This window comes from Falco biarmicus, chromosome 6, assembly GCF_023638135.1.
Source record: "Falco biarmicus isolate bFalBia1 chromosome 6, bFalBia1.pri, whole genome shotgun sequence".
NCBI lineage: Eukaryota > Metazoa > Chordata > Aves > Falconiformes > Falconidae > Falco > Falco biarmicus.
Window position 1 is genome coordinate 73372015 of NC_079293.1, and position 18376 is coordinate 73390390.

The 18376-nt window shown below is 50.4% G+C and overlaps 1 protein-coding gene across 2 annotated transcripts; it reads right to left on the reverse strand.

Moving 5' to 3' along the window:
• Positions 1–3245: 3245 nt before the first annotated feature.
• LOC130151545 (interferon-induced very large GTPase 1-like) lies at positions 3246–16791 on the reverse strand. 2 transcript variants are annotated; one of them, XM_056343958.1, is made up of 3 exons: positions 16588–16791; positions 12172–12362; positions 3246–11028 (listed from the first exon to the last, which is right to left on the reverse strand). In XM_056343958.1, exon 3 carries the CDS (start codon positions 11024–11026, stop codon positions 3707–3709), a length of 7320 nt encoding a protein of 2439 aa, XP_056199933.1. In that variant the 5' UTR covers positions 11027–11028; positions 12172–12362; positions 16588–16791; the 3' UTR covers positions 3246–3706. The 2 variants fall into 2 exon arrangements, with proteins under 2 accessions (XP_056199933.1, XP_056199934.1); XM_056343959.1 differs by lacking the exon at positions 12172–12362.
• Positions 16792–18376: the final 1585 nt, after the last annotated feature.

The window sequence follows — 18376 nt, forward strand, 5'->3', positions numbered from 1 at the left end:
GTCGTGACGTCACGGCGCCCCGCCCACCGCGCGTTGGGCGCGGGGCGGGCTGAGGGCGGGCGCTCCCTGCCGGGCGGGAGGGTGCCAGCTCTGAGCGGAGCGGGCGGCCTGTGCTAAGGGGCCGGCTCTAAAAAGCGATTTGTTTTCTTTTGGCGGGGGGTATAAAGACCTGGGGGGATCCCGTAGGGGTGGGCCCCGCCGCCAGCGCCGGGAAGGGCGAGTCAGGCCTGTTTCGGGCGCCTTTGCGCGGCGGGAGGCCGTGAGGAGGCCGGCCCTGCTCGGGGAGGCGAGGGGGCTGTTCCCCGCCCGGGTGAGGCCGGGCCCGCGGCCGGCACGGCGGGCAGCCTGGCTGTGCCCGGGGGCTGCCCGCCTCTCCGTCCGACGGCTACGGGCCCGGACGAGGTGTCTGATTCAAAAGAAACCCCTCCTGGGGGGAAGGGGCAGGGGCCTTGCCGAGGGGACGGGCGGCGGGCCGTGGCAGTGCTGAGTTAACGGTGGGCCTCCGTGGTCTTAAAGGGTCTTTTCCAACGAAATGATTCTATGGTTCATCTTCCCCCGTGCGCCTCGTCCCGCGTCGCAGTTCTATGGGGAATTCCGGGGTTTACGGGTTCCACCAAGTGGAGAGAAAAGCATTAACGTTTTCAGTTTCCCATCTCGCAGGAACATCTGCTCGGTCCCAGCCCTGCTTGTTCTGCTTGTGCGTTTTGCCGCACTTTTTTCGTTTTTCCTTTAAAGGAAAGTGAAAGAGAAAGGTGGACCCAGGGAACCAGAGCAGGGGTGCCTTCCCAATGCAGTTTGGATGGCAGGCATCCCAGGCCAGGACCAGCCAGAGAACCTCAGGAGCACGTAGGGCAGAGCTGGGGTGAGGGGAACCTATGGGCAGTGTGTATATTTGGGATCCCATGGGATGGGGGGGGGGCACACACACAGGGAGGGGGATTGGGACGGATAAAGCAAGGAGGTGGAGAAGAATATAAAGCAAGGAAGGGGAGAAGAGAAAGTGAAAGCAAAGTTGGTGCACTCAGGCTTCCCCATCTCCACTTTCAGCACTGTCCAGGCCTCTTCCCAGCCTGCCACCCCAGCCCCATCACCTGCCTTCTCCAGCCCCCATCTTTCCCACTGTATGCATCAGACAGACCCCCACTGGACAGCTCCTTGCCAGCTTTACATTCACATCCCAACAGCATCAGGTCTTTTGCGTTCCCTAATGACTTCTTTTGAGCGAGTCGGTGTCACCAAGAACCTTAATTACAAACCTTGCATGCAGGGAGAGATCCTGCATCCCTGTGTCACTTTGAAGGCATGTTTGCATTCCTCCCCACAGCAATGTCTGCGAGGAAGGACAGCTCAGATGATCCTTCTGAGGGAGATGTGGGCCAGGATGGACTGGCAGAGACGCTGGAAGGTGTGAGCCTCTGCATAGAGTACTGGCTCCCTGCACTGGCTGGAGGAGGAGCTGGGAGAAGATGAATCTTCATCTGAAAGGTGAAGATTACCTAAAGCTTGCAAGCAGTGCACAGCACACGTGGGAGAAAATGTGAATTCGCATGCACGCCCCACACACATTTAGTGTGGGGGATACAGACACTCACTCCCTGCCCAGCAGCCAGGGAGCCAGCTGTGGGCTGCGCCCCACAGACCTGCCTCAACTGCCAGTGCTCAGTCCTTCACTTACCTCATACCCACCAGTCCCCCCAGGTCATTTGCTTTCAGGACATACACACTATTCCCACCCCAGTGGCTGTAGGTTAAAGACTCCCACTTGTTCCAGTAGCTGGCATTGAGACCCTCACTCTCACTCCAGTAGCTGCACTGGGACCCCTCTCACTCCCATAGCTGACACCATGGGCCAGAGGTACCTATATCTCAGTCTGACCCCAGTAGCTGGCCCCAAATCCACTCACACAAACAGGTCTCACCAATAATGGGCACTGAGTCATTGCAGTGCATGCTCACACCAGTGAGGTTTGGTTCCTGTCATTATCTCCATGTCTGTTTTGTCAGGTCTGTGTCTTGGTATATTTTGGGTTTGATTCCCCTTTTTCCCTGTAATTTCCCAGCTGACCAACTCCCCGATCAGGTAACCTCACTGGCATAAACCTTCTTGTGCTCTCACTCATCAGTTAGTGTGACTGACCAGGCTTGGATCCTACCGCCGCCTCCTTTATCATTTGTCAGTCAGATTTGTTTAACTGGATGTTCTTGTTTATGGCTTCCTCCCCTTCTTATTATCCCTTGAGACACTGAAGAAGGTCCTTGACCAGACAGCCTGAAAGGAGCAGATGCTGGCCTTCCACACACCCTTCCACAGACCATCACGCAGTTGCCACCTGCCCACCTTCACAAGCACAAACACTGAAGTCACACACACCTGTGGCTCACCTGAAAATAAAGGACACAGAGACCAGTCCAACTTGACCAGTTTATTAGCAAAGACTACAAGGGATTAGACTGAATCACCACTTTAGCCAGCTGTCCAGGAGGGCCTTGTCCTTGGATGTCCAGAGGTGTATCAGGAACTGCTCAGCAAAAACCATGAACCCTCTCACTGGTGCAGACCCAGCTGGTTACATATTCTCCAGTCCACGGCCCCATTGCCACTGGCCTGTCTTGACAGCATGAACACTTAACATCACACACTGCCTATAGCTGCTGAGGGAGCTGCAAAGATACATAATTCTCGACATTGTTAATACAAAGGCTTTTGGATTAACAGCTAAGCAAATGGCAAGAGCATTTGTAATTGTGGCTAAGAGCTGGAGGAAAGTTCGCCAGGCCAGGCACCTGTGTAGGAATGGCTTAGCTAAATGTATGAGAATAAACCTCATAGACACAGAGTTAAACCACCACCTAAACCAGGGACCCTCAAACTTTTTAAACAGGGGGCCGGCACGATGTGGGTGAAGTGGCAGGCAGTCATCTGCGGCTGCTTGGTTTCCCCCCCACCCCCCGTCGGGGGGGGGGGGGGAGGGGGCGGGGGAGTTCTGTAAAGGGGGGGGGGGCGGGGGGGTTCTGTAAATACTGGGGGCCGGATTGAGGACCCTGGGGGGCTGTATCCAGCCTGCAGGCTGTAGTTTGAGGACCCCTGACTGAAACCCACAGAGGCTGTTGTGTTCACTGCTTAAATAACATCAGAGACAGAACAGCAATGGGTCTGAGTGACGCACTCAGCTTATCAATAAGGAACCAATAAAGGAATGGTAATACTGAAAAGCAAAACAGCACAGCTTGCAGCCAATGTTGAGCTGCTTTCAGATCCTGCAGCCCTTTTTTTAAGTGTGACAAGTACTTTCTACATGAAAACTATTTTTTTTTTTGTCAGTCTCACTTATATTCTCATGGCAGCTGATAAAATTGGTGTTTTCTAATGCTGCCTTTGCCCTTGGCACTTGGTCTCTTGGTCTCAGTCTTGGCCATATGACTGCTCACTGCAGGAATATTTTTCTTTTTTGCTCTAAGACAAAGCACATGTAAATGTTTATGGCAAGAAGGGAAGAGGATTCTGACTTTATCGTGAAGCAGGGGAATTACTGAGCAGTGGCAGGAGTAGCACATCTTATTCCACCCAACTTTGTGAGCAATTAGATACCAATTCCTTCATGTGGCTTGAGTTCGTAGTCATTATAACTATATTTTGTGGATAGACTTGTACTACATTCTTATAAAATGCAAAGCAGCTGCCATTCTTCCTTCATATTGACTTGGCCTAAAACTTCTCCAGTTCAGCAAGTGCTTCCTGCTTTGTAATTTTCTGCCACGAATCAGGGATTTCTCCTTTGCCACGAAATTTCCCATTGTAATGCTTTTCTAGTTTTGTCTTGAAATGACACACAAACCATTTCCAGTATGCTTGCATGGATGGATCAGAAGAAATGTTCCAAGTGGAATAAGGAGGTCCAGCATCTCGGTATCTTTTGTAGGGCATCCAGGTCTCTTCACCAATCAAGAATGAACAGTCACTTGCAACACTAGTAGAACAAATATCAATGACCAGATTGTCTGTTTTATGCCACCTGTATCCCACCAAAACTTGTGGACGATGGAAGACAAGCTGATGGTCTCCATCATGATTCGGCATGGTGTTTGTGCAAACAGCCCCACAAAAGGGACACCTCACCCAGCACCCTTCAAACTGTTCAGCCAGGATTTTGTGAGGCTGCCTTTCAAATGTGCTCATATCAGCACTAGCAAACTCTTCCTTGAGACTATCCTTCAGGGGAGCCAGTGCTTCTGTCATGGCATTTTTCAGGAACTCTATGTCTGTTATCTCCTGATGTTCAATGTTCTTCAGTTCCCTTCTGGGCAAGCTTAGCACCTCTTCAAGTTCACTGCAAAATGCATCCAGCCAAAGAGAGATTTTGTCATTTCTGTCGTTTCTGTCTTTGACAAAGCTGGTTGATACAAAAACAGCTGACTGGATGCTTTCATAGAGGTGAGCAAGAGAGTCATCTAAAAACTTATCCAGCCTCCTGTTCTTATCTAAACAGTACTCCTTAACACGTGTCTCAATGTAACTCTCTAAAAATCTTTGTGGGCAACTAAGGTAATCCTTGAACTTCTCAAAATTTTCTTCTTCTGCCAGGTATCTCAGTATGCAGCCTTCCAGAGAGGATCTATTGCCATTGAAATCTCGGATTTTACCCTTCATGTCCCGAGCTATGGCAAGAGCTGTCCTCTCATAGACTGCCTGGTGAAGAGCTGGGGCAATCTTGTCACACAGGAAAACAGCAAATATTGTGATAGAAGTGGCTCCTTGGCAGGAAATCTGGAAACATTTAAAGAAATCTTCTCTCTTGCTCTCCAGGTAGATGGCTGGATCATTTGCTTTTCTGAACATTGCATGCATGGTTTTAAATCTTTCTGCTGCTGTTTTACACAGATACAGTGATAAATCTATCCTGTAATCCTTATTAAAACTATATTTTGCATTGCTAGGGACAGAATTCATACCTTTCTGTACTTCATTTAGTATTTCATGAATAAAACTTCGACTGTAATCCCTTTTCTCCTTTTCCTTCTTGTCAATGTTTTCCCTCACACGTGCTATGATGGTATCTGTAATGTGTTGTATGGTGCTCAGAGCAACATCATCAAAATTTGTACTCCAGATGTAATTCAGTAAATTTCTTTTCTTAGCAACATGTTTCTCCAAGTCAACAGAAAATACTCCATGTTTGGGAAATGTCTTGATTCGTGTGGGTAAGTTTGGCTCCTTAAAGTGTTCTAGAAGGACATCTTCTATTTCCACATCGATATCAACCTGTTCTGGAGGGGGACCAGCAGAGGAGACTTCAGCAACACAGCCTGCCCAGAGAGACATAAAGTTGTCTCTCAGTTCTCTTTCGGTTAGTTTCTTGCCTTTTAGACGCAGAGCCAACTGTCTACTCCTTTTCAGAAACTTGTCTTCATATTCTGACTTCTTTTCATCCAGTTTACACTGGTTCTTCTTTAGTTCAATAAGACGCTCACACTTCTTCCTAGTTTCAGAAAGAAGAGATTCTTTTAGTTCTTTCAGCTTCAGTTCTGTGCTGCTTTTCCACTGGACCAGTATCTCAGAATCTCTGTCTTCACTGAAATACTTTTCCATGTCTTTCATGATGGCATCGTTTGTCTCTTGCACTAGTTTTTCAAGGTATTCTGTGGTGATATTCTGCAAGTCCCCATTCCGAACTCTATTGTCCAGTTTCATTTGCAGGTCTAAGATGTGACTCCTCAGCTGCCAGGTCCACTGACTAAATGCGGTTTCCAGTTTCTTGTAGGCAGCAATCTCCACTGAATTCTTGAAGCTGAAAATGAAGTTTTCATTCAGCAAAGCATTCCAGAGGTCACTAATACGAATTTTCAAGCTCGAAAGCTTCAAAATGCTGCCCTGTGACTCCTTCTTGGCAGCTTGGAGAATTTTGCTCTTTAATTCCTGGACGTTTTGGCTGTAGGTGGGGTTGGGTGGTGCCATGGGGGGGTTTCCTTCCCACAGATGAGCAAAGTAATGAATGTGGGTGTTCACATCAAAGCGGATGACATCACTGAAGCAGGAGGCATCACAGAATTCCTGCTGGGCAGCTGTCACAGTCATTTCATCCAGCTTTTCCTGCAGACGTCTTTGTCCTTCCATGTTCTTTTCCTTGGCAGTTATTTCTCCCACATTTTGGTGTACAAACAGACAGCTTGGGGAAAGATTTACTTGCTTCATCCTCAGAAAAGCCTGCACAGCAATCTGAAGGACATCTTGCATTTCTGAAGGATTTTCTCCAAAGATATTGATCAGAGTCATGTTGCCAATGCCAATGACAAAGGTGGCCAGCTCGTTGTCATGATTAAGGGACTGTTTATTTGCCATCTCTATGGCACGAAGTCCCTCTGTGTCAACAACTAGCATGTAATCAAAGTCCAAATCTTGTTGCAGCTTCTTGTCCACTTTAATTAGCTGCATAAATGCTCCCCGAGTGCATCTCCCTGCACTGACACTAAACTGAAGACCAAACATGGCATTCAACAGGGTTGACTTCCCTGTGCTCTGGATGCCAAGCACTGAGAGAACAAATATTCGTTTGTCCCCTAGCTTCTCAATTAATCTGTCAAAGATTGCGCTGACCCATCGTAATGGTACGTAAGAAGCATCACCATCCATCAGCTCTACAGGATATCCTGAAACCATCAGATCAGCTGCAATTTCAGGTAGTTTGGCAAAACATATATCCTGTGAGTCCATTGATTCCAGAGCTTCATAAATCTGCCCTACCTCTCTCAAAATATGCTCAAGGCCAATGGACGAATCGTTGATTTCATTGGAGAGGTCATCTAACTGGCGCAGCAACACAGGTTTCAGATTGTTTTTCTCATTGCTTTTCTTTGTTGCCAGGATTTGAGACCATAATTGGTGATACTTTCCCTTCAGTTCATCAAGGTGACCAGAGGACAGGTCATCCATAAAGATCTTCATCCACTGCAGGAAGTATTTCTTGGTATCTGCTGGCTGTGACTGGAGAAAGCCAAGGACTGATTTCATCAGCTGATTGAGGGGGAAAGCTTTTGCTAGTTGCTTTCTTCTTATTGCTGACTTCTCTGTTTCAATTTGGCTCCGATGATGCTCTATGCTCTTGTTTCTCTTTTCCTGCAACCGAGTGAGTTCTTTGTCCTTTTTGCACCACATGTACCACAGCTTTCCTTGAAGAGGCAGAAGATGGGATTTGATCTCAGACAACTTCTCTTGCTTCAGAAGCTTCACCAGCTCCTTCGCCTTTTCTTTGGCTGTCACACACGCATCTGTATCTTGGTCGACTAAGAATCTGTACTTGCGAGCTTTGTCCAGGCAGGCATCAAGGCTGGAAAGCATGTTAGACCCTTCCAGGAGATCCCTGATTTTTTTTGTCAGCTCATCCATTAATTCTGCTTCATTTCTGTTCTTGATAGCTATTTTTATTTTTTGGCTAGATCGGCTAGCTGCAACGTTCTCTTTTTCAGTGAAAAGACAAACCAAAGGCGTTTGTGACTGCCACAGATCACGTAAAATCTTCACCCCTCTCTCATCGCTCTGATCAGACTCAGATACAAAAACCACATTCACAGCAGATATCTCCTGTAAAAACTGCAGCTGTTCTTTGTGTTCCCTTGCATCTCCATGCAGGTTACAGAAAGCCACACAGCAGTCAAAGCTGTCATCACCACTGCCCCGGGGACAGTACCAGGAGATCTCCACAACACCTTTCATCAGCAAACAGTCTTTGGTGCTGCCTTTGCAATGTCGGTGGAAAAAGACGTCATGCTTCTGTTTGCTCAGCAGAGCATTCAGGATCTGAGACTTGGAAGAGGAGGGAGAGCTGCCAATCCGTATGAAGGACACAATGGGTGTTTCTGCCTGATACAACAGTTTGTTTTTGTAACTGTTCATTTTGGCCTCCTTTCCTGACTTCTCAGCCTCTTTCCAGCTTTTTTTTATTTGGCTGAGGGACCAGAGGGGGAACTCTATCTGTGAAGTGCATGGGTTGGGTACCAGGAGAGGTAGTGCAAACTGGCAGAAAGCAAGTTTTGTTGAAATGTACTGTCTCATGAAATCATCAGCACAATGAAATATTGCCATCTGGAGGTCCATAGGGTGCACACAATTTTCCTTGGTTGGAGATTTAGGGGCTTCTTCCTCCAAATCAGTGAAAAAGTCATCAAAGGAATCTGAGGGTTCATGCTCTTGCTCTGTGTTCTTTGGCACAGGTGTGAGTCCTGGGTTGCTCTCATCCTTGTAAGTCAGGTACCTCACCCGATAATCCACAGTTAACAGTTTTTGCAAGAAGTAAAATGGTAGTTCATTGTCCTTGCTAGGCTGGCTGTCATGTAAAGATGTGTTGTATATGATGTGGAAATCTTCCGTCCCCATTTTTCTTGGATAGTAACTTTCTAGTCCAAGGCGCTTAAGTAAGTGGAGGAACTCTTGATTTGCAATGACTTGATTTGCTTTGGATTTGCTGCCATCTGATTCGGATTTGGACTCACTGGAAGGCTGTATTCTTTGAAAAGTGTCTTCCATGTCTTTGATTATATTGTGTTTCTTCAGATCATCATGTGTGTCATCCAAGCGCCCATTGATGAAGGAAAGCAAGTCACTTTCCAGCATCTCCCAGTCTTTGAATGCACTGTGCTTTTCAAGAAGAGTTTTTATCTCTGTTGTCCATAGGTTTTTCATTTGATCTTCCATGAAAATGAAACGTTTATTCTTCTGCTCAGGGGGCACCTCTTTATGTTCAGAAGTTACAGTTAGACCCATCAGCAGCAGGAATGCCTGAGCTCTGTAAATGTCTTGCTCCTTCAGACCCAGATACTCCTTATGTCCCATTTCCATTTCATTTATCATGAAGTTAATTTCTGGATATCCAAGGAGGTACTGAAAAGTGCCCCTTTCCACCTGGTATCCTGTGCTGGTTGTAATTAAGATCACCAAGAGTTCTATGTCTTTCTGTGCCCTTTCCTGGAGAAACTGGAGTAAAGAATAAACAGCTAGGCTTGCAGTCAAGGTGGCTTTTATTTTTGCTTCATGAATGGCAGATGCAGAGGTTTCTGGTGCATAGGTGACTTCCTGGATGTACTCCTTCATTTGCAGGAGTGTCTTGGTGAGATCTTCAAGCTCAGCAACATGGGGAGTTTCGGGAACCATGTGCTCAGTATGGAAGATCCATTGCATAATGAAGGAAGACCTGGGGAAGTCCTTGACAGAATAGACATGAGGATCCAGGAGGCACTTCAACAGAGACTTGATATAGGTGGTATTTTCTGGAGGTGACTTCTTGCAAAACAGAACGGTATTCACCAGGAACTCCTGCAGTGCTTTGTCTGACAGGCATATGTTGATCCAGACACTATGGTTTTTGGTTTTTTCATTCAGATTCTGTTTGAAATCTATCAGTGTGAGCAGTTTCCTTTCATCACCTGTCACCGCCCAGGTCTTCACACAATCCACAAAAGCTTTGGCCTCTTCCACTGCACTGATCAATTCCTCTCCAAACATGGTGCCAACACAGCAATTCGTTAGGGCTTCGTATGTTGCCCTGAGGCTGCTGCTTATTTGATAGACAGACTTAAAGTCACTGCTGTGATTAAACTGGATTATATCCCACACTGGGATCAGCTGAAAGCCTCGGTCAATAACACACCAGGTTGTGTTGTTAGTTACAAGCCCAAATTTCCACTGAGGAAGAGAACTTGTCTCTGATGGGCCCCCTGTGTTGGCCACGTAGACCTGAACTGCTGTGTAGGCACTTTTTCCATCTCTTCCCTGAGAAGAAGCCTGTAAGCTGGATTTTGAAATGTCCACGTTCACCCCTGCGCTGACACCAAAGTTGCTATAGCTGGCCCCGATGCAGCTGTTCAGTGCTTCAGATGCTTGTCGCTTCATCTCTTCCCGCTGTTCAGCTCTGAATCCTTCCGTAGATGCCTTCCACCAGAATATCCCCCCAAAGTGCAGGGGACCCTGGTTTACGTGGGACCCAAACCTGCTGAAGAAGCTCGCACACCTGCTCTTCAGCATGTCAGGCCTGTCTGCTTCCTGGGTGATGTTCAAAAGATGCTCAATGTCTTGCAGCTCCCACAGGGCTGCATCTGAGAGGCGAAGCTGATGCTTTTGTAAGTAGCAGGAGGCCAAAGGGATGTACTGGTACTTGGTGGTGCAAATGTAGCTCTGTTCAGAGCGGGACTGGTGAACATCCTCCAGCTGCGAGGATCTGCTGTAATCTACATTAGCTTCAACATTAAACCCCCAGAAGCCGGCTTTGGCAGAAACGCTGATGCTGAACCCCAGCTGCTCCATGGACTTGGTGAAAGTGGCTTCTTCTGCAGAGGAGGAGAACTCCTTCCTCTCAAACAGCATCCCTTGCTCTGGACCGGTGAGCTTGAATCCTTCGGGAATGCTGATGATCTGGTCTCGCTTTGCCAGCACATCTGCCAGGCTGCTGGTTCTGTAAATGCCCTGCAGGGCCAGTCCCCCCGACGCCCGCCTCAGGACCTCTGTGTCAGAGACGTTCTCACCCCTGCCCACTGATGACTCCTGCTGCTCCAGCTGCTTCTGGACGCTCTCCAGCACATCCAGCAGTGACTTCTCTGGTGGGATCCAGTACTCTTTGGGAATCTCCATGGCTTGCCACAGAGCTTCCTCTTTCTTTCTTATGGCATCCCTGCTATGGCTGCGAATGTTGTGCATGTCTTTCAGCTCCTGCAGGACTAGCTTGGCTGCTTCTTGTCTCTGCTTTATCTTCTCCAAGCGCTCTTTCTGCAGGTCCTCAGAAGTTGTTTTGTTGTCTGTTAGTTCCAGGAGTTTTTGGAGAGCCTTTGTTTCCCAGGGGTACCGTACTGCACACTCCAGCTTAAGGTAGTCTTCATATTGCATATGTTTCAGGGCTTCTTTGGACTTCACTCCCAGTAGCTCTGACAGTTTGGGGACCCAGTATTCATCATCCAGTCCTTCTTTCTCACATGCTTCTGCCAGCTGTATTTTAGCAGAATGTGCCTTTTGATCGGCCTCTAGTATGTCCTCCTGTGAACCCATGGCTATGGAAGAAGAAAACACTTTCTTTAAGGTATATTGTAAGAGGCCCCAGCCTCTTATAAGAGGGGTCTCCAGCAGCTCTGGCCCTGGGAATTCCTCCTACTCAGCTGCTGGAGCCCAGCCTGGGTGGCCTAAGGCCTGGGGGGTCTCCGTCTCGGGACAGTGGTTATGCCTGCTACTTTCCCATTTGCAGGTTCAACCCTGAAGCTGAGGGTTGAACCCTCACACACCCTGACTTGGCCACACAACTTGTCATGGACAAGGTGCTGCCTTCAACAACACCCATGTATAGCCAAAAGGATTCATAAATGCCTAAGTACAGACAGCTGTGGTCATTCCTGAATCCCTCGAGCACCAGCACAGCCCCTCTGTCCATCCAACACCCCTGCTGCATCGTGCACCCTCTTACCAGCCTTACTGCTCACTGGGTGGTCCAGCTTGGTGCTCACCAGCAGAGGCATGTGCTCACACACTCATCTTACAGGCACCCCACACTCACCCTGAATACTCAGCACCACACCTACGGGCTGTGACCTGTGGTCCTGCTCCAGCTGCCAGCACGGAGCCCCACACTCATGCCCATTCCCCCTAGGAGCTGCTTCTCGGGACACACATCATTCCCACCCCAATGGATAGGAAAAAGCTATGTTATCCCTGCCCAGAGTTTTGCCTGGAGCATCCTGTTGGCCCATCATTAGTGACTGGAGACTTTGGGTCTTTGGCATTGTGTCCAGGAACCCCTGTCTATCCAGTTTGTGTACCTGTGTGGTTTTGTTTATCGTTTACCCCTTCACTTATTCCATATGCACTGGAAAGGTCCTTGACTGCTAACCTTAACGGAGCTGGTGCTCTCACTGTCCACATGCTTTTACACCTTTTTTTACACTGTCATATAAACCTGATTATTGTCTGTGTCTCAATTCAGTAAGATACTGAAGAGATTTATGCAGTGCACAAAACCTTCCTGTGCTTTCAGCTCTCGTCCCACCAACAGCACAAGACTCTTACCAACACAGGCATTGATCTGAGATGCTTGTGACTGGACTTTGGAACCTTTTCAGAGCCTTTAAGTGTCAGCTTTTCCTTTAAAGTCAGTGAACCTTTAGGGAATATGCTCAGTGAATGTGGGGTCTGGTTCATCTCACCTCACGGTAGATGATCCTTTTGGTCAGATGCTTGATTTTCCAGAGGATACAGGCAGCCAAGGTCCCCAGCTCAGCCAAGAGAGCACACGGTCACATGGCAGGCCTGGTAGACAAGGCTGGGATGTAAGATGAAGATATGGACCACCTCAAGAATTCAAGAGGAAGAATACCAGGAAGGAAGGCCCAAAATCCTAAAAGAGAAGACCAGACAGGAGATGGCAACCCATCAACGTGAAGGATTCATTCCAGGGAGAAGTGGAGGCCATCCCTTCTCCACCAGTGACGATTGCCCAGCCAACAAAGGTTAATCAGGGCCTTTTTGGGGTGGTGACCAAACTAGGGTTTCACCTGGGACCTAAACCCACATACAAGAAAGACCTTGAGAGGCTTGAAAGGTGGGCCCATGCAAACCTCATGAGGTTCAACAAGGCCAAGTGCAATCTCCTGCACCTGGGTTGGGGCAATCCCAAGCACAAATACAGTCTGGGCAGAGAATGGACTGAGAGTAGCCCTGAGGAGAAAGGCTTGGGGGTGCTGGTAGATGAAAAACTGAACGTGACTCAGCATTGTGTGCTCACAGTACCTTGGGCTGCATCACCAGCATCATGGCCAGCAGGTCAAGAAAGGTGATTCTCCCCCTCTAGTCCATGCTCATGAGACCCCCCCTGCAGCACTGCGTCCGGCTCTGGGGTCCCCAGCACAGGAGAGACACGGAGCTGCTGGAGCGGGGCCAGAGGAGGCCAGGGAGATGCTCAGGGGCTGGAGCAGCTCTGCTGTGGGGACAGGCTGGGAGAGCTGGGGTGGCTCAGCCTGGGGAGGAGAAGGCTGCAGGGAGACCTTAGAGCACCTGCCAGTGCCTAAAGGGGCCGGCAAGAAAGCTGGGGAGGGGCTTTGGGCAAGGGCAGGTGGCGATGGCACACGGGGGAGTGGCTTTACATGAGAGAGGGGAGATGGAGATGAGAGATGAGGAAGAAACTCTTCCCTGTGAGGGCGGCGAGGCGCTGGCCCAGGCTGCCCAGAGCAGCTGTGGGTGCCCCATCCCTGGCAGTGCTCAAGGCCAGGCTGGACGGGGCTGGGGGCAGCCTGGGCTGGGGGGAGGGGTCCTTGCCCATGGCGGGAGGGGTGGGAACTGGATGGTCTTTAAGGTCCCTTCCCACCCAAACCATTCTGTGATTCAATGATTCTACACCATTGTGGACATCAGCCTAGTGAAGTTTGCAAAGTATGTATCTCCTGCTTTAAGAGTCTCTTCTGCACACAACAAAAGGTGGCCAGAAGGTGCCTCAGGGGACAGGACTGTAATGCCTGTACACCATAAAAACATCAAGCTTGAAAGAACAAGCCTGGCCATGCAGTCAAAGTTCAATCTGACTATAATTTAAAAAGGATCCCCCAGCACAGGGATCATTCCCCCAGTACCCAACTACCTGCTGACCTCTCAAATATTTGCCTTCCTGCCACCACCCAGAAGGCACCAGCAAGGGAGGGTGTGGGGCTCACACCAGATTTATTTGGGGGAGAAGATGTGGAACGATGGAGAGCACAGGCTGAATGATGGAGAATAGGCTGGTCCATGAGAGCAAAGAAAGAATCACAGCACCACAGGGCAGTGGGGCTGGGCAGGGACCCCTGGGACCACCCAGCCCACCCCCTGCTCAAGCAGGCTCTCCTACAGCAGCTGCACAGGATCGTGTCCAGGTGGGCTCTGAATGTCCCCAGAGAAGGAGACTGCACAGCCTCTCTGGGCAGCCTGTCCCCGTGCTCCGGCACCCTCAAGGGAAAGAAGTTTTTCCTGCTCTCCCCACGGAGCTCCCTGTGCTGCAGTTTGTGCCCGTTGCCCCTTGTCCTGTCGCTGGGCACCGCTGACAAGAGCCCGGCCCCGGCCCCCTGACACTGGCCCTTAAGGTACCTGTGTGCATCGCTCAGGTCCCCTCTCAGCCTTCTCCTGCCCAGGCTGAACAGCCCCAGCTCCCGCAGCCTTTCCTCCTAGGAAAGATGCTCCAGAGGCTTTGTCACCTTCATGGCCCTTCCCTGAACTGTCCATGTCTCCCTGGAACTGGGGAGCCCAGCACTGGACCCAGAGCTCCAGATGGGCCCCACCAGGGCAGAGCAGAGGGGGAGGACCACCTCCCTCGACCTGCTGGCCACATTCCTCCCAATGCACCCCAGAATCCCACTGGCCCCTTAGCTATAAGAGCACACTGCTGGCCCATGGGCAACTTGCTGCCCACCAGCACTGCCAGCTTCACACCAGTGACTGCCCTCCAGCAGGTCAGCCCCAGCCTGTGCTGGTATGTGGGGTTGTTCCGCCCTCGGTGCAGGACCTTAAGCCTGGAGACCTGCAGAAAAGTCCCAGCTCTGGATACGCGGGCAGTCCTGTCAACATCTGTGCTCTCCTGTCAGGCTCAGCCAGCCTCATGACAAAGTCTGTATGTGGCAGAGCCCAGCGGAACAGCAGTGACAATGCAGGAGCACATGCCCTATCCCACCATTGGCCAGACCATGCATCTGCTGCTGTGTGTGAAGCTCAAGCCCCCCAAAAGAGGAGGAAAAACATCGTGGGGGTCGGCTTCCGCCAGCAACTAAACCCCCACCAGCATCTCATGCCCACCTGCCAGCAGGATGGGGAGGAAAATGGAAGCAGAAAAGCAAAAGCAAGAAAATCTGCTGGGTCAAGACAGGAGTTTAGCAACTGAAGGAAAGCTGTGCATGCTCTAAAGCAAAGCAAGATGTTTATTCCCTAATTTGCATCAGCGGGCAGATGTCCAGCTGCTCCCTGGAAAGCAAAACCTCAGCTGTTTGGGAAGACAAATGCCCTGCCACCAGCATCTCCCCTTACTCCTTCTTCCCCCTAGCTGTGATTGCTGTGCAGCATGGTCCACTCCGGCCACCTGTCCCAGCTCTGTCCCCTCCCAACTACTAACCCGTTGGCCTGTTACCTGTGCTGTTCCAGTCTCAGATGCCCAAAAGAGCACTGCACAGCTGTGGTGGAGATTAACACCAGCCCTGCCGGACCCTGAACTATCTGTCACCCCTGTGCACTTTGAAGTCCCAGCATGGTTTCATATTTCTTCAAGAACAAGGAAAAAACTCACATGCAATTGTGTTAGTGCATGCGAAGGACCACTAAAGCGTATTTATGGAATAACATGGGATTGCTTTCTTCCTTGGAAGCAAATGAGGGAAGCAGCAAGGCTGGCAGTATGACCTGCCATGGGACTGCGTGCACCCCATTTCATGGGAACAGCCCCCTTGAGGGTGTTTTCCCCAGCCCTGCATCAGGAGAAGCAGGCTCTGGAAGCACTTGTGCCTTTGAGGGGCTGCACCAGGCACCACAGCACTTTGGGTGGTGAAGTATAGACTGTAGGAGAGGCTGGGACAGGTGAGTCCAACCATCACTCCATAGGGAGGAATAGGAAAAAATCTCCCCCTAGGCTTGGGGACAGAGCAGGATGTCCCACAAATGCCACTCATCGCCCCAGTGCTGCTACGCTTTCTAACGAGTGTCACGGGAGGCAGGCACTGCCACCCAAGCTGCTGGCACCGCCAGCCTGAGGACTGTGCCCAGCACCCACTTGCTTCTGCACCCTCTTAATGCTGACAGAGAGCATACCACGGAAAAAGTCATTATCAGTGACCATAAAATCATGGCATCATTTAGATTGGAAAAGACTTTTAAGATCATCAAGTCCAACCTTTAACCCAGCACTGCCAAGCCCACCACTAACCTATGGCCCTGAGCACCACATCTGCGCATCTTTTAAACACCCCCAGGGACGGTGCCCCCCCCCCTCCCTGGGCAGCCTGTCCCAGTGCTGGACACCCTTTCGGTGAAGAAATGTTTCCCAGTCTCCAACCTAAACCTGCCCTGGTGCAGCCTGAGGCCGTTCCCCCTTGTCCTGTCGCTTGTGACCTGGGAGCAGAGACCAACCCCCCTGGCTGCAGCCCCCTCCCAGGCAGCTGTAGGGAGCGATCGGGTCCCCCCTGAGCCCCCTCCTCTCCAGGCTGACCCCCCCCAGCCCCCCCATCAGACTGGTGCCCCAGCCCCTGCCCCAGCCCCCTGCCCGGCTCTGGACACGCTCCGGCCCCCCAAGCTCTGTCTGGGAGTGAGGGGCCAGAACGGACCCCAGGGCTCGAGGGGCGGCCGCACCGGTGCCCAGCGCAGGGGGACGGTCACTATAGACGCCTGCACAGCTCTGCAGCCGCCATGTCACCCAGCCCACTGCCTGGCACGGCTGTCGAGGGCACGCAGCCTGACCCTCCCGGGGCTGGGTCATGCCTGGAGCAGGCAGGGTTAACCCTGGAAGCACACACAGGTCCTCAGAGCTCCCTCAGACAGACGAGCAAAGCCTGTTTGCTCCATCCCACACTCAGAGCAGAGACCATTCGCCCACTGCCTTAAAACCCCTTTCTTACCTTCCCTGGTATCTCTCAACTGATGGGAAAACACAAGAAATAAGAAGATGACAAGACCCCTGCTCTCTGCTGATCCCCAGCTCCCAGCCACACAGATCCTCAGCAGAGTCCTACTGTCTCAGTCTGGTCCTCAGCAGCTCCTGAGCTGGTGTCAGCCCAGCCCAGCTCTTCATACAGACCCGCCTCAGAGGCTGGCTTCCGCTTGTTTTATGTGTAGAGGCAAGGAGGAAATGTTCTGCTTTCCTGTAAATCAAACCATTCCCAGAAACAGAATGTGAAAGTAATGTGGCAGCTGGAGCTGAGCCAAGCAGCTCAGAAAGCTGCAGCAGCCCCAGACACCCACACCAGGTCCCCCAAACCATGTCCTGGACCCTGCACAGGGTGCTGGGTGTGCCCATCCGGCCATGGCAAAGCTGGGGCCTGCAGCTGGGGTGAAAGGCAGCAGGGGCTGGGCAGTGCTTGGGGCTCTCAGCTGGAAACCTCCCCGACCTGCTCCTCTTGCCCCAAATCATCAAATCATAGACTGGTTTGGATTGGAAGGGACCTTAAAGACCATCTAGTCCCACCCCACACACCCCCCGCCACGGGCAGGGACCCCTTCCACCAACCCAGGCTGCCCCCAGCCCCATCCAGCCTGGCCTTCAGCACTGCCAGGGATGGGGCACCCACAGCTGCTCTGGGCAATCAGTTTTTCATCCATCAGCACCCCCAAGTCAATCTTGGCAGGGCTGCTCTCCATCCTCTCATCCCCCAGCCCACATTGATACCAGGGGTTACCCTGATCCAGGTGCAGGAGATTGCACTTGGCCTTGTTGAACCTCACGAGGTTCACCCAGACCTGCTTCTCAAGCCTGCCCAGGTCCCTCTGGATGGTATCCCACCCCTCAGATGTGTCAGCCACACCACTAAGCTTGGTGTCATCTGCAAGTCTTCTGAGGGTGCACTCAATCCCATTGTCTGTGTCATTGATGAAGATATTAAACAGTCCTTCCTTCAGTACGGACCCTCGAGAGACACCACTCATCAGTGTTCTCTGTCCAGACATTGAGCTGTTGACCACTGCTCTCTAGATGCAACCATCCAGCCAGTTCTTCATCCACTAAATAGTCCATCCATCCAATCCACCTTGAATCCTCCTTTCCCCAACCCTGCATCAGTTGTTGAAAGGGCAAACTGTACCCTGAAGGATTATCTTCAGAGACAGAAAGTATCACAGGACATAGATGTAACTAAACAGTTGACTAAGGTGTTGTTTACCTTAAACTCTCTCTCCCTTACAGAGGATAGAGAGGGACCACCTGTTATACATCACCAAACAGCGCGAGGGAACCAAACAACTACAGTTCCTGGTTTGAATGTTTTGTATAAAAATATGGCTTCAGGTGTATGGGAAGAGCCTAATCCGGTGTTATTTATTGGTAGAGGTTATTTTTGTATCTCCACAGATAAAGGACCTATATGGGTCCCTAGCAAGTTTGTGCGACCTGTATGTCAAGATCAGAAGATGGAAGAGAAGACTCAGAGCGAGCAGACAGAATAAACTGTCTATGTTGTAAGAGATGTAACCCACGGGTATTGTGCCAATGTATCCTATGTGGGGTAAAACAGTTCTGTAAGCCAAAGTTTAAATGTAAATTGTGTAAAGAGTTATGTGTTTTATTAGTAACCAGGCATGAAGCCAGAGAAAGCATACGACTAGTGTAATACCATGCTGATTGGAGACAATATACATCATCAGAATCTGTGAAACCACAGATTTGTGGGGTGAAATGTAAAAAAAAAAAAAAAA